The 15,608-nt window shown below is 55.2% G+C and overlaps 1 protein-coding gene and 1 long non-coding RNA gene across 8 annotated transcripts in view; one reads left to right on the top strand and one right to left on the bottom strand.

Annotated features, from left to right (window-relative positions):
• SMTN (smoothelin) overlaps positions 1 to 7,667 on the bottom strand; it is a 23,365-nt gene extending 15,698 nt beyond the window's left edge. For 4 of the 7 annotated variants that reach the window (XM_047762329.1, XM_047762330.1, XM_047762332.1 and 1 more), the window contains exons 1-6: positions 7,519 to 7,666; positions 5,636 to 5,766; positions 945 to 1,093; positions 455 to 548; positions 284 to 362; positions 62 to 159 (exon numbers count right to left, since the gene is read on the bottom strand). In XM_047762329.1, the coding sequence (XP_047618285.1) occupies positions 62 to 159; positions 284 to 362; positions 455 to 548; positions 945 to 1,093; positions 5,636 to 5,686 (471 nt within the window). In that variant the 5' untranslated portion in view covers positions 5,687 to 5,766; positions 7,519 to 7,666. Of the gene's footprint in view, positions 1 to 61; positions 160 to 283; positions 363 to 454; positions 549 to 944; positions 1,094 to 5,635; positions 5,767 to 7,518 lie in introns of those variants that run through there. The other 3 variants (XM_047762333.1, XM_047762334.1, XM_047762335.1) reach the window with 2 other exon arrangements.
• The window catches only part of LOC125116790 (uncharacterized), a 16,417-nt gene extending 809 nt beyond the window's left edge, over positions 1 to 15,608 (top strand). The window contains exons 3-4 of the long non-coding RNA XR_007132423.1: positions 77 to 184; positions 14,917 to 15,608. This is a non-coding gene — a long non-coding RNA (uncharacterized LOC125116790). The remainder of the gene's footprint in view (positions 1 to 76; positions 185 to 14,916) is intronic.

Raw genomic sequence — 15,608 nt, 5'->3', positions numbered from 1 at the left:
ACACACAGGCACTCAGTGCTGCTGGCATCCATGGGCAGAGGACCTTGCCCACACCCCTTACCTCACACCGTTCCAGCCTGTGTGATGCCCGCCCCTTGCTGTCCTCCCTTGAGCCACTGTTGGGACGCCCGCTGCACAGCCTTCCAGCCAAGGTGGCAGCTGGAAGGGAAGAGAAAAGCGTCAAGTGAGTGACTGGGGCGGGGGTGGGGGGGGCTGCACAGGGAGGGTGGTGCTGCAGGTGGCCTGCATCTGGGCAGGGGCGGGGCCAGGACAGGGCACGTACCTTCAATCTCCTGGGCCCGGATGCGGCGGATGGCAGCTCGGATCAGCTTGCGTTCCTCATACTCAGGGGCACCTCGTAGCTGTGGGTGAAGAGTGGGCCACGGGGATTGGGCTGTGGAGTCCAGGTCTTTACCTACCCTGCCCCCATCCCCTGCCCGGGTGCAGGCCTCACCAGAGCGGTCAGCTCCTCCACATCACTCATGGACTCCAGCCGTCCTGCCAGCCGTGCCAGAGCAGCCCGCTGCTCAGCCTCCCGCTGCTGAGAGCTGCAGGGACATCATGACCATAACTGCCACTGCCAGGGCCAGGTCATGGAGGATGTGGGCTGAGGGCGGAGGCCAGCACAGGGTACCCGGAACTTGGCAGAGGGCATGTTGCTGTGCACACCCTCTGGCTACACACTGGCACATGCACGCCCAAGGGCCTGAGCGCTAATACCACAAACTCAGACATGCTGTCCACATGGGTGTGGCCAGGACATTATGATTGGCACCTGGTTCATGCCTGTAAACGCCCCTGTGTACTACAAATGTGTGCCTGTACTGCCATTTGCTCACCCAGATGGGCAGCAGACACCTGGCTTTGCCTGCACAACAGGAGCTGAGCTTTGGCATGTGCTGCCCCACCAGCATGTCCAACCCCACCCCCACCCCACCACTCACTGCAGCCAGTTCTCCTTGTTGTCCTGCCGCTCAGCGCGGAAGCGCTTGGATGCCAGGGCTTCCTCCTCGCGCTCCAACTCCTGCCGCTGCAACTCCCGAATGGCCGAACGGATGCGTCGCCGCTCTGCCAGATCCGCTGTGACCTCCAACTGCGGGGCAGGCAGGGGCGAGGGGCAGGTCATTTTGGCTGCTGGGGCGGAGGGCTGGCACCAACTGCCCACAGCTCGGCCTGGGCACAATGAGTGTTCTGTCTCCACTCCCTCTGTCCCAAGCCCATCGCGTGCCTGCCCGCCCACCCAAACTTGGTCTCGGGGTACGGAGACCCAGACCACACAGCCAGGGCTTCTGGACAGATCACCATGCACTATGGTTCACAGAGTGGGCAGCCAGCCATCATCCACCTGTGGCAGGTGCCAAGCCAGGCACTTCTTCCTGTGATTCGAGTCCTGAGTCTCAGAGCTCTTCATCAAACCCCTGAGAGCCTGGGAGTCATGGCAGGAGGAGAGGCCATTCTATGGGCCCCTAACAGTGTCCCTGGGGAGGGAAGGGTGATTCGGGCCACTGGAGTCCAGCTGAACAAAGGAGACTCCCATGGTCCCAAAGTACCACAGTCTTGCTTGTGGGTGGCAGCCTCATCCACACTGGACAGACTGAGGCAAGAGTAGGCTCTCAGGAGTCAGTGTTCCCTGCCTGGCTGGGGGCTATTGTTTTCCCTGCCCTGGTCCAGCCTTAGTCACCACTGAAGGGGCAAAGAGGCTAGGGCCCAAAGTGGGAGGGCCAACCCCCCAGACATATAAAGCAGCTCCATTGAGGTCCACCTGGGCCCTAGAGAGGGTGTCCATGGGGGACAGGTGTTTTCCCATCTGGAAATTGGGGATGGCTGGTCTAAGCAGATTCAGGAAAGGGCAACCTTCTCTGGGCAGTCAGCCAATCCTGGTGCCCCCCTCACACCTTCCCCACCACCTGCTACAGAAACTGGCTCAGGGGAGAGAGGTCTGGCCCAAGGCCCCCAGGAAGATAATAGCAGAGATAAGCCTCCAGTGTGGGTCTGGGCCAGATGGGAGCAAGTATAGGCACGGTGGTTTCCTCTGTCTCCACCCCCAAATTGAGCAGGGGTAGGCCCAGGAGCCTTCCACTCCCTTCCTTTTTAGCCTCCTCCCCCATCATTCCTTCCTGCTCCATGGGGGAGCCAGGTGGGAGGGGGAGCATGGAGTGTGGGCTGGCTTAGCTTAGCTATGAGCTCACTTGTCCCCATCTGAAGAGAGTAGGGACAAATGACAGAACACTCCAGGGTACCTTCAGTCTCCAAATTCCTGAGGAGCTAGGGGAGGGTCCCATGAGGCTCAAGCCAGGACCCACAGCTGGCTCCAGCCCCAATCCAGTTCTGGCTGGGTGGTCAGATCATATCCTTATCACCTCTGGTTGTCGTTTTCTCAGTTGCCAGATGGGACAATGGCTCCCACCTCAGAGCAGTGGGTGGGGATGGGGGCAGTGACTTAAGGTCCCCCCTGCTTGGTTTCAGCTAGCAGGGAGGGGAGAGAGAGAAATGAAGGTAAATGAGGACAAGATACCAAGAGGCATTTGAAACATTTACTGAGAACTTGTGTGCCAGATCCTGTGCTGAGCCGCCCAACTTGTCCAAACCTCACGGAAGCCCCAGGCACTTTATTTCTCCCATTTGACAGAGGAGGAAACTGAGACTCAAGGATTTGCTTAGGGTCAAATGATCTGAGCCAGGATTCGAACACAGATCTCTGTGACTCTGCAGCCTAGAGGACCCTGGTACTATATCGAGGACCCCTCTAGCCTGGACTAGAGATGCCCTGGGGCTGAAGAGGGCCTATCATAGCAGAGGGGGCAAAATGAGACTCACTTTCTCACCCTCAGTCCTGGCCTTGCTGTAGGCCCAGAGCCCTCTGCAGTACACTTGGAGACTGGGGACCTGAGGGAACAGCTGGTCTAGCCCCTCCTGAACAGAGGGTAAAGAAGTTCAGAGATGCAATAACGAGCCCTTTGTCTCCTGGGTTTCCCTTCTTAACCCTCTGGGCTCTATAGAGACGGGGTTCTTGTCCTTGAAGAAGCCTGATGTGGGAACTTGGTTACTTCTGTGACCACTGGGATCCTCAGTGTCCCCATCTGGAAAATTGGAGCCTTTGTCTGATCCCCCCACGTGGGTGTGGCAGGGCTGGGGAATGGACACCCTCATTCCACTGGTCACCCTCCAGCATTACCCTTCCCTTTAGGCCTAGAGACAAAGGTCCACCCACAGTGTTCCTGCTGTGTGTCCTGTGTTCTCCGCCCTCTCAGGCCCCAACGTCCTGAGTGGAGGGGGCTGTGGGAGGGAGGGAAGGAAGTACAAAGCGCCATTGTCCACCGGGGGAAGGGGAAGGGGATGGGGCGGTTTCCGAAACTGCCCAGTGAAATTCTCCTGGGAGGAAAGCGGGCGCTTCCTCCTCCCGGGGGGCCGGGTCTCTGAGTACTTTGTACCCACCCTGCTGGGGTCTGACAGGCCCTGGCGGCGTCTCCTTGAGCCTCGCTCTCCCCACCAGCACCATGGAGGAGACTTTCCAGTCATTTGCTCAGTCCCACCTCCTCCAGTTAACCGGAGGGGAACCAGCGGGCAGCGGAGCGAGGCCTCGCCAGGGGGCGCTGAAGGCCCGCGGGCCCCACAACCGCCGGCCCCCTCCCCACCCCATACACTCAGGGCACCGCCCACGCCTCTCCCAATCAGCCCAGCACTAAGGCGCCCAGCTTGGAGCCGGCCACACAGGAAGTCCCCCGATACCGCCTGCTTTAACATCCCCGGTTACAGAGAGGAAACCCAGGTTCACAGACAAGCAGCTTCCGCAGGTCACCCAGCTAGTGAGTGTCAGAGTTCCATCTCAAACCCGGGACGGAGGCGGAGGGCGTCCGGATATGTGCTGGAGGGGCACGTGGCATTTCGTGTCCCCAGGTACCCCCATCCCGCGCAGTCCCCTCCCAGTTCTCAGGAATGTGCAGGACCCGAGGCTGGGAACCCGTCCTGGGGTCTCCAAATCAGTCAGACGCTGGGACGCGGGTTAACTTGCCCTTATAAGGCTCGGCCCTGCGGGGAGGAGCCCAGCTCGGGACTCCCCCGTTCCTGCCACGAGGCCAGCGCGCGGGGCGGGACTCTCAGCAGTTCTGGGGCGCAGTAATGGCGGGCGCCTGGCGGTGGAGGACCCGATCCTGGAATGGAAAAGACCTCGAGGGGCTTCGGGGTCCCGAGACGAGGTGCGAGGTCTCTCTAGTCCTTGCCCAGGCAGGGGGCCGGACGTGGGTGGACTACAGCCAAGGCCTCCGTGTCTCTGAAACCCTTTTCTAGCGCTCAGACTCGCATGGGGTGGGGGGTGGCGGCTCGAGAACCCTGAGCCTCAGAGTAGACCTCTAGGGAAGGGCATGCGCGGAGACTTGGCTTTCTCTCTGCTACCCACATTAGGATTCTAACTTCGTAATGGGAGATTGAGCCCATGTGGTGGGAACCTTTGGAAACCCAACTCATCTCCTTCAGGCTGCACACAGCCGCCTCTGGCAGTGGCAGACACCCGGAGTCTACGGTGCTGTCCGAAGACCCAGAGGCCGAGTGTCCTGGGTAGACGATGCCAGTGTCTGGGAGCTGTACAGTGGCTGGGCTGAGCTGGCTGGCTCTGGCTCCTGCCTCCAGAGGAGTGGTATGGGGGTGGGGTGTGTCATTTGCTTTCTCCCAGGGAAGGTAAATCTTTAATTTTCCCCCTGGACAAGGGTCAGGGGCTGGGGGGTGGGGCTCTGGTCCCTCCTCCAGTTCAGGTGTTTCCTTCCCTGGCTGGTGGGCACATGCCTGCCCTGCTATGCTGCCCCACAGCCACTCTGCATGGGGCCGGGAGTGGGGGTGGGGGGAGTGGGGGGTGTCAAGAAGAAGCTGGGGAAAGGGGATAGAGTGGGCCCATCCTTATTCGACCCCAAGATCTGGGTCCATACGTCATTTCATCCCCATGCCGAATATAGGACCTAGATATATTCACACATTCTCCCACCTCCCATGTTACAGGTAAAGAAACTCAGGCTCTGAGTAGGAAAGTGACAGATTAGAAGTCACAGAGTTCATAAGGGCCCCCCAAACCAGTCTCTGTGGGGTCTTCTGGCCCTGACTTATCCAGTCTCTTGGTCCCCCGTGACCCCATTTGTTTGGATCCGTTTCCTAGCTGGGTGCCCCAGATGATTTCACCTCTCTGAGCCACAGTGTCCTCCTGACTCTTGGAGCTGCTGTGACCATTCTGTGAGATGGTGTGCTTAGTGCCCAGCCAGCTCCCTACTGTGCCCTGGCTTATTAATCATTGCTGCTACTGTTATCAGTGGGTCAGCCTCCAGGGGTGGGTACTGCCCAGACTGTTGCATGGGAGAAGCAAATCCAGCCTCCTCACACCTGTAACTGCACATGGGTGAGTTACTATTTAAACAGGTGGTGGCAGTGGGGGGCTGGGAGGGACAAGGCCTCAGCACCTGGCATGGACAGGCACATGCCATCAGGGCCCCTGCATCAGCCATGCGGAACAGGATTAGCCCTGTTCCCCTGAGCCCTCCTCCTGCCCCTTCCCCCATCACCTCCTCCTGTCAGCTGAGAGGTATCCTGGACAGGCCCTGTCTCTCTGGCCTGGCTTGCCTGTCCTCATAATAGGGATGATGGGACCACTTACCAGCTTCCGCAGGGCTCCCTCATCCAGCCCAGCTAAGGTTTCATCCGCCATCTTGCTGGCCCCTAGCTCCGTCCGTCCTCTCCTGGTGAGTTCCCCAGTGCTTGTGGCACCTGACACCAGCTCAGGGAATTCTGCAGGGGACAGACATGAATCAGGCCTGCTGGGGCCTCTAGAAACCACAGGCACTTGGGCTCTGTGCCTCAGTTTCCCCCTCTAACCCCTGATCATCCATTAGTGTCCAATCCTTGTTATCTGTGATGTGGCGCCTGGTGGGTGGTGCCCTCTGCCCTAAGGTAGTGTGCTGAAAACTCAACATACCAAGAGTAAGGATCTCTGGTTCCGGCCCAGCCAACTCCACTGCCAGCCTGCTGTGTGGCCTTAAGCTGGGCCCTTGCCATGTCTAAACATCAAATAGGGAGGGTAGGGACCTGGATTGTGAAGCCAGGGCCCAACAAGGACTACCCAAGCTGTCCTTACCACCAGGGGGGTGCCTGCCAGTCTCCACAGCTTCCTACCCCACCCACCCATCCCCAGGGCCTGCTCAGCCTCTACTCACCTCAAAAGCTCTGCCTCTGGCTATAGGCTAAGCCTTTCTGAGCCCTTGCAGCCTTTGCCACTCTCATTCCCTCTGGTAACTTAAGCCATTGGTGGTAACACTCAGTCTTCCAATTCTTGAGGACGGCCCTCTGTGCACATCCCCTTCCACTCCTCCCCTTCCTGCCCTCCTCCTGATGCCAACTGCCCTGACCTCATGAAGCCAGGTGTCCAGGAACCTAGCTCCTTCTGCCAGTTCACACACTTAGGATTCAGTTCCCCGGCTGGAAGAGCCTTCAGAAACTGATCCGTCCAGCTCCTGGATGAGGCAAACAGGACTGGAGAGGGCCAGAGAATTGTCATGGGGAAGGAGGATCCCAAAAACCCAGAGGGGAGGGAATGGATTTAATCTTGGTCACCTCTAGCTTCTGAAGTCCTCTTCCAAAGTACCTTCAGGGGCTCCGGACACTCCCTTTTGCCCTACCACTGCCTATCAAAATGGCCCCCTAAATCCTGGCCCACCCTCCCACTGCAGCACTTTCCTTCCTCCCGCAGCACTAATGTCTTTCTGGAATTTGAGAGCTCATAGCCCGACACACATAGTAGGTGCTCAGTTAATGTATGGTGACTGAAATGGCCCCAGGATTGCCCCTGTTCCTGTTGATTCATCCCTCAGTCATCTCTTCCCCCTCCCCAGAACAGTCACAGTCACTGGCCGAGTCACCCCATCTGGTGAACGGGTTTGGGGGGTCCTGGTACACACAGTTGGGGTTCATCAGACCCTACCTGTTCAAGTCACTGCTTGCTTTTCCCATCCCTGTGGGCTAGGACAGGTGGCAGCCTCCCTCTGCTGGGGTCCTTGACTCTTCTCTACCTACTCTGGCGTAAACTCCCAAGAGCGTCACTCTGCAATCACCTGGCTTAGGTTCTGTGGACACTTTGAGTTCCCTTAAGTCTTCTGAGGGGCAGGGGTCCCTAATGCATAATCTAGGACTCCCAAGGAAGTCCCTTCCTCGCCAGGGATTCCTGTCGCTGTTCCTTTCCAGTTCCAGGGCTCCCTGTCCCAGTATGGGGTTCCCGAAGATTGTGAGGAGACTTGGGGGAATGTGGGCGCTTCCCCAGGGTTTCTGGCCCCCAAGACTTGCACCCCTGGGGGTCGTGGAGCCTCCTGGCGGCCCATGGACGTCCTTCCCCGCGGTCTCAGAACCTTATTCCATGGCTTAGAGACCCCGTGTGTAAGCGGGGTCTCCCAGGTCTGGGAGTCCCAGAACCCCGGGAATCCACATATCCAGATTCCACCCCCGGACCTGGCGGGGGTCTTGGTCCTGCCCGAAGGTCTGTACACTCACCTCTCAGCCCGGCCCGCCCGTCCGGCGCGGGCTCAGGTTAGGTCTTTTGGTATCCAACAGATGGACTAGGAGCGGTCAGGCGGAAGGCGCCGCGACCGGGATCCCAGACCCGCTCAGCAACCGTCCCTGGGATTCTGCAAGCGCCGCCCGTCCAGCCGCGCCAGCAGCCCTGCCGGCCCCGCCCCGCGCCGCAGCACTAGCCAATCATCGGGAGGGGCCCGCCCACCCTCTTGCCCCATTGGAGAGATTCAATTTTGACGGTCACGCCCCTAGTGAGGGCCCGCCCCTCGAGGGCCTGAGTTACAGAGGATTGCTGTCTTGGGGACACTGCTAGCGCGGTTTTGGCGGGTCCGGTGGGCGTCGGCAGGAGGACGCAGCTTTGAGCCAAAGTCGGGGAGGGCACCCAAAGCCGGGGTAAGTGGTCTGGGTTCGTACTATTTGCGGAGCCTTCAGGACAGCCTCTCTCCGCCCTCCTCTTTGTTCGTGAGACCCTGTCCACTCCCTTGACTCCGCCTCCTCCTCGCGTCAGTGCAGGGCTTGGCCGCAGTCCCTAGACTGTTTTCTTTCGGAACACCTGGTCGGGACCATCTCAGATCAGGGACTTGACCCTTCTTTGAAGCACCTCAGGGACCACCTCAAGTGGAGCAGGATCAACCACACAACACCCCTTCCCCAGACCATACACTATGAGCAGACATTGACCTCAACTACATTGCTTCTTCTCCCCTCCAAGACCCTTAGGGTTGGCCCCTTGCCTCGCTGGAGTTTTACATAGGTAATATTGAATCCAGAATCTCATTCAACAAATGGAGGAAATTGAGGCCGAGAGAGCAGCAGCATGCCAAAGACAGCACAAGCAGTCAGCCAGGGGACCCAAGAGCTCAGATCCACTGGGGAAACCACTTCATTCTCCGTGCTAGAGGTCAGGGCACTTCCCACAGGTGTCCATGGAAACCAAAGGGAGTTGGAACCTGGGAGTCCTGTCTATCAAATAATAACAGTAATAGTATCAACTAATTTATTTCATACTTGCCATGTTCCAGGTGTGTACACACACATATATGGATTATCAACTGTCCCATTTAACAGTTAAGGACAACAACTAATAGGTTGTGGAACTGTGACTTATACCAGCACCTTTCATTTTAGAATCTGTGCTTTTAACCTTTATGATGTGGGATTGTGGAGGAAGCCGTTTCAGGCTGTTGCCCCAGCAGAGCCCCTCAACCCTGCGTCCAGATTCTCTGTGATCACTCACGACCTCACCTCACCACCATCCAGGGGGAGGGCCAGTATCCACCCTGAGACTCTTTTAAGGGTGATATCTTATTTCATCCCTGCGTCCTGGAGGTGGTCCTGTTTTACACATGAGAAAACCATGGTGAAGCAAGGGAAGAGACTTCTTAAGGTCACACAGGAGGAAGAGCAAACAGAGCCCAATTTAGGAGCTGTAGTTCAAGGTCCCCTTCCTCTGGGCAGACCCCATCTGGGCCCTCTCTACTTGACCTAGATACCATCCTATTCTCCAGAAGGAGAGTCAGTGCCTTCCAAGCCAGCTTGGTCCTGTTCAAACCTAGCGGGCCATCTGAATGGCCCCTTGGGACTGGGCACACTTAGGCCACCTGAGTGGCAGCTGATGGCTCCAATGGATGGCCTGCTTTGGCTAGCTCTGCACTCCCCCCCACCCCCATACAGCTGGAGGGGAACTGCGCAGGACTCTACTTGGGACTAGCACATACTGGTTCTTGGTGGTACTGAAGATAAGCATGGGTCCCGTCCCTCTGTCAAGCCCTCAGGGCTGGGGTCCTACTCCATACCTTTTGGCCTTCCCCTCCTATCTGAAAGGGGCAGGGTGGGATGGTGGTGAAACAAAGATCAAAGGTGCCGGAGAAGCTTGCAGCCACATCACAGGAAGGAACAAACATCCTGTGAGGACAGTCCTGGTGTTTACTGAGCACCCGTTGCAAGTCCGACTCGGGGTTTGCCCCATTGCAGATTGACACTGTGCAAGATAAGTATCACCCAGATTCTCCAGAGGAGGAAGCTGAAGCTCAGGGAGGTGAAGGCACCTGGGCTGGTAATGGCATTAAAACGTGAGTGGAATTTTGCCCCATGCCAAAGCCCCTTTCCTCCACCTTGCTGCTTCTAGGATGGAGGGAATCCTGGAAGACTTCTTAGAGGAAGTAATAAGCAAACTGGTCCTTGAGGAAGGGTGCAAAGAAAGCCATCCCACAGAGAAGAGGGGGAAAGATATGAAAGGGTTTTTTGTGGCAGAGGAACAGTGTGAGTAAAGGCTGGGAGGTTTGTAAGTGGGAGGGGATGGGCTTTGGATGGAACAGGAAGTGGGGATGGAAGTCCTCCCATCTGTGAAACTCCCTGAATACCAAATGAACAGAGTGAGCATGTCTTATGGGCACTGAGGAGGCCTGGGCCTCAGTCTGTCCATCTATAAAATGAGGGGCTCGGAGTTCTTCACTTCAGGCCCTTCCAAGGCAAGGGGCTATAATAGAAAGGTCTAGATTTCTCCAGGTCCAACTCTGGACTGGCAGAGTGGGGAGTGGCTGCAGCAGCTCAGGGGCCAAGGGTAATATTTTGCTCCAGTCTCTGAGTCTGGGAATAAATACTTTACCAAGCTGGCAGTGCCAGATCCCTGAACCTTCCTGGCTTCCCCTCCCCCCAGCTGGGGTTCTGCAGAGAAAGCCCAGGCTTGGGGTCAGAAGGAAAGAGGAGTGATAGGTCTCAGGGCTAGCTCCCACCCAGGCAAAGTTGGTTCCCTTGGAGCCTCGGTTTCCTCAGCTGCACTGTGGGGAAGTTGTGGCCTGAGCTTTCTAAGCCATCTCCCCCTAGACTAGACAACATAAAATTCCAAGACTTTCAGGGAGACCCCACTTTGGGATGTGTTCACAAGTAGCTGTGAGGCCAGCCAAGGCCAAGACCTTGGGCCTATGAAGGAGTCTAGAGATTGCTGGGCACTGGGAGGGATGCAGGGGTTAGACCTGGGTTGGAGTTGGGCCTGCTGTTAGGGCTCATAGCCTAGTGAGAGTCGGGGGAGAGAAGGTTGTAGAGAAGAAGCCCTCACCTCTTGCCTCATGTTTAGCATGTGGAAGGAGTGGGGAAAGGCCACCTGGAGAAGGTACAGCATGGGAACAAAGGAAGGCAGGTAGGACTGAGGACTTTGCTGGGAAAAAGTGAGCAGTCAGGTGAGGCTGGAGCATGTGGACACTGAAGGAGAACTGATCCTTGCTGGACTTGGCTGGATCTGAGGCTGTGACCCTCTTTCTCATGGGCGGAACTGGAGGCCCCCAAGGTCATGGCCAGCAGCCCCAGGAGTGGAGCCTGGGACCTGTTTGGCAAACCAGTTTGGCAAGGCTCTCTCCTCCACAATGTTATCCAGCTGCTGTGTTCTCTGAAAAACAGTGCCAGATAAACTTCCGGTCTTGGAGGAGGAGGCCTGGCCCTAGGCACTGAGGGATGGGGAAGGAGTGACTCTGTAGTGAAGGAAACTTGGAGGCAAGTAGGCCCTGGGGAGGAGAAGGAGTCTGAGAGGCCCACTGGGCCATGATGAACCCCAGGAGACCAGCCTCATGGAGAAAGGAGAGGGTTCCCGATGGGCTCGCCTGGACCTCTTGTGACGTCCAGGGGTTTCTGGGTGCCTAGCAGGGGCCCTATATAATTGCTGCCACTTGGGTTGGAATCTGGCTCCAGATTACTTATATATGAGTGGCAGTGTTGTTACTATGGTGAACCTCACAGCTTGAACCTTGTGAGGTAGAACCATCATTATACAGAAGAGGGGACAGGCTCAGCCACGCCAGCACCTGACACAGGATCAGAACTCTTTTTTTAAATCATTTTCTTTTTAGGGCAGCACCTGTAGCATATGGAAGTTCCCAGGCTAGGGGTCAAATTGGAGCTACGGTTGCAGGTCTACACCACAGCCACAGCAACACAGGATCCGAGCCACATGTGCAACCTACACCATAGCTTATGGCAATGCCAGATCCTTAACCCACTGAGCAAGGCCAGGGATCAAACCTCCATCCTTATGTACACTATGTTGGGTTCATAACCCGCTGAGTCACAATGGGAACTCCGTGAACTCTTGATCTTAACCACAGTACCCTCACATCTACCATTTGGGATCTCTGCCCACAGGGGCCTTGTCATATTTTTCTTTTTCTTTTTTTGCTTTTTAGGGCCAGACCCACAGCATGTGGAAGTTCCCAGGCTAGGGGTCAAATCAGAGCTACAGCTGTCAGCCTACGCCACAGCCACAGCAACCAGGGATGCGAGCTGCATCTACAGCCTACACCACAGCTCACAGCAATGCCGGGTCACCGACCCACTGAGCAAAGCCAGGGATCAAACCTGTGTCCTCATGGATACTAGTCGGATTCGTTTCCACTGCACCACAGTGGGAACTCCCCGGTATTTCTTAAATTCTTGTGAGCACAACAGCTGAATCTTGGCATCATAGAGTCCTAGATGCCCACCTTGTGGTCCAAATAGGTAATCTAAGCCCCAGAGAGGGCAAGGAACAGGCTTCGGATCACACAGCAACATGAAGGAGGAGCCATTCTGTACCCCAGATCCTTAGCCTCCCAGAACCCTTGGTTCCCCTCAGGGCCTGAAACACTCATGAAATAACATTAACTGGCACATATCAAGTCCCATACTATATGCCATTCACTCATTTAATCATCACCACAGCCATGTGAGAGGTAGGTGCTAAGATTATATCCATTTTACAGATAAAGAAACTGAGGCTCAGAGAGAAGTCCCTTGTCCCAGCTGACACTGAATGTTGGTGATAGGGCCTGGGATTTGAACCCAGTTGTGTGGACTCTTTCCCCTTGGTGGACCCAAAAGGCCTCATTGGAGGCATGAAGACCTCTAGGTAGGAAGGTGGATGGCCCCTTTGCAGGCTCCAGAGGCAAGCAGTGTCCAATTCATAGTTTCCACACAGGCCTGGCCTCCCTGGGGCAGGCAGAGAAGTGCTGAAGCTGCGGAAATGCTCTGAACCTTCCCAGAGGAGGCGGCCACGGTGGGAGGGAGTGTTCAGTGCAGACCTCAGAGCCAAGTGTAGACGTGGCGGCTGGACCGGCTGCAGGCGAGGGAGGGCAGGCGGGTGGGGCCCAAACCCGAACCAGCCTCCCAGCAGTGTTCCCAGCCATCCGCCAGCCAGGCCCAGCCCTGCCCACCCTTCTAGCTTGCCATCTGGATTTGAGATGAGGACACTGGGCCTAATAATAGCTGAACTGTAGCAAAGGCAATGCCTGGAGCTGCATGCAGCCTGTGGGGGGCTGGGATCCCCCATCATCTCATACTGGCCTAAAACAAGTTTCCAAATTTTTTAAATAATAGCAAGTGTTATGAAGTGCATACATGTGCTAGGCGTTGTGCTAAGTTTAGCTCACAGTAACTCCTTTATTCCTCACAACCACCCCAAGGAGATAAGACTGTTATTAGGTCTATTTGATGGGTGGAGAAACCAAGGCACAGAGTTAGGTCACTTGCCCCTGATGGTTATAGCAGCCTCTAACTGCTGAGCACACACATGTCCTGGGCACTGTGCTAAGCACTTTCCACATACTCTCCCACTTGAGGAAAATTCACGAGGCATTATAGGCAGATTGTCATTTATTTAGATCATGAAAAAAATGAGACCCAGAGAGAAAAGGGATTTGGCTGATGCCATGTGGCTGCAAAGGGTGATTCAAACCCAGGACTCTAGAGAGGGCAAGACCTTGGCTTTTGGAATCAGACAAACCTGAGTATGCTGGTGACATCACTGTTTCTAAGCTGTGTGGCTTTGGCAAGTCTCATCACCTGCCTGACATTCTGTTTTCTCCTCTGTAAAGTGGAGGTTTGGTTAACATGATACTAATACCACCTGTCAGCTATTAAGCCCACCTTGGGAGTAAGTCATTTACATCCTGCTTTTACACTGTGCATTCCCTCATTCAGTTCTCACAACAGCTCCCAAGATGAGGGGCTCTCCTCTTCTCTCACACTTGCTTTCTAGAAGAGAATGTTGTCAGTACAGATTAGGGTCAGCTCTGTGAAGAGACACGTGGCACTATGGGAACTTGTATTGAGGGCTACTTAAATTTTTTTTTTTTTTTCTTTTGGCTACCCAACGGCATACAGAGTTCCTGGGCTAGGGATCAGATCCCAGATACAGCTGCAACCTATGCTGCACCTGTTACAACTCCAGATCCTTAACCCACTGTGATGGGCTGGGGCTCGAACCTGTGTGTCAGCACTCCCAAGATGCCACCAATCCCACTGTGCCACAGCAGGAAGTCCTAAATTATTTTTAAAGTTTTGTTCTGAAGAGATAATCCTCAGAGATCAGAGAAGGTACCACTCAGGAGGTAATTATTCTCAGATATGGAGGATAAGACGAAATTTGCTGAACAAGGAGGTGGTCTTGGGGTGAGGAGTGGTGTTTCCCAGAGGGAATAGGCTATGCAAATGCCCTGAGGCAGGAACACCCTTCAGGAACTGATGGAGGACCGATGCAACTGGAGTTTGAAGCGTTAGGGAGCAGTGGTGTGAAAATGACAAGGGAGAAGGGAGCAGAGGCCATCCCTGTGGGTAGGACTGGGTACCTCATTTCTGCAGCCTGGTGCAAAATGAAAACATAAAACTCCTTACTAAAATTATTAAGAATTTCAAAATAGTGACAGGAGAGCATTAAATCAAGCATGGGGTCCTGTGCAACTGCACAGGTCATACACCCACGAAGTTGGTCCTGCCCTTGGACCACAGTAAGAAAGGAGAACTTTGCTGTGAGAGCTACAGGGAGCCAGGAAAGGCTTTTGAGCTAGGGGTAATGAGATCTGATTTGCATAAACCCAGGTGTTGTCTCACTGCTCCACACCTGGATGGTATGTGACCCTCTCCTCTGCACAGGTGGCCTGATTCATTTTCCTGAAATATTTTACTCACTCTCTTGCTTAAGAACCTGCAGTGGCTCCAAACACCCCCCCGCCCTTCAGTCCAGCTCCTACTCCCTACCCAGACACTCAAGCTTCATAATCTGCCCTCACCTGCCATGGTTAACCTGCCGTCAGCATAGGCTCTGTGCTGAATCCCAGAGCTGATGAACTAACTCAAGGATGCACAGCAATTACAGGAGGGCAAGCCAGGGCGGGAACACAGGTCTCCTGCAGTAGGCACCTCCCTGCCTTGGAGGAGGCTGCACCCTCACAATGTACTTTGTATCCTACCCCACCCCCAGCATAGAGGCTTGCACACAGTAGGTGCTCAGTGCGTGCCTGTGGCAGTGGCAGTGAATACCTCTTGGGGCACATCTTTGACCAGGGCAGGATATTCAAAATCCAGAATGTAGTGTCCCTCCTGACTTCTCCTCTCCATCACCTCTATCTCTAGGCACTGGCCAAGACTCACTGCACCACCCTGGGCCAGGTCCTGCCCATAGACATGTGTTTGGTCTGCGCTGCTTTTTCAACGTTTTTTTTCAATTCATCATTAATGTTAAAAATCAAGAACTTTCACAGGGCAATCTGCATTGTTTCTTTGCAAAGTCCTGGGTCCGGATTCGCCAGGGGCAACTTTCCCTAAGTGGACCCTAAGAAGAATTGTGCCTTGAGGCCTTAGTAGGACCGTGGAGCTTGGAACCTTGGAGAAAAAGAGCCCTTGTTACCACCAAAGACCAATCAGGATTCTGAAATCTCACCAATCAGAAGAAGAACTCTACCTTCTGGAGGCGGGGCATGTGGGGTAAGCCCCGCCCCCAGCCTGTGAAGGAAGGAGGGATGTTTTGCTCCCATTCTTACCAACCAACTCCACCCTGATGGCGGACTCCTGAATCCCGGGAGGCTGAATGGATGCAGTGAGTGTTCCTCATTTGGGCTGCATTGGTCCCTCCCACCCAGCCTGGATCTTGGATGGCTCTTCCTCCTCATTTTCACTTTGGCTGGCTCCTGATTACCATTCAGGTCTCAACTCAAATGTCACCTCCTTAGAAAGACCTTCCCAGTGCACCTCTCTGAAGCTTCACACATTACTCTGTATTGTATTATCATTTTAAATTTTGAATATTTAAAAAATCATAGCAGTTA

The sequence above is a fragment of the Phacochoerus africanus genome, chromosome 15 (assembly GCF_016906955.1).
Source record: "Phacochoerus africanus isolate WHEZ1 chromosome 15, ROS_Pafr_v1, whole genome shotgun sequence".
NCBI classification, from domain to species: domain Eukaryota; kingdom Metazoa; phylum Chordata; class Mammalia; order Artiodactyla; family Suidae; genus Phacochoerus; species Phacochoerus africanus.
This window is presented reverse-complemented; position numbering and strand designations above follow the sequence as displayed.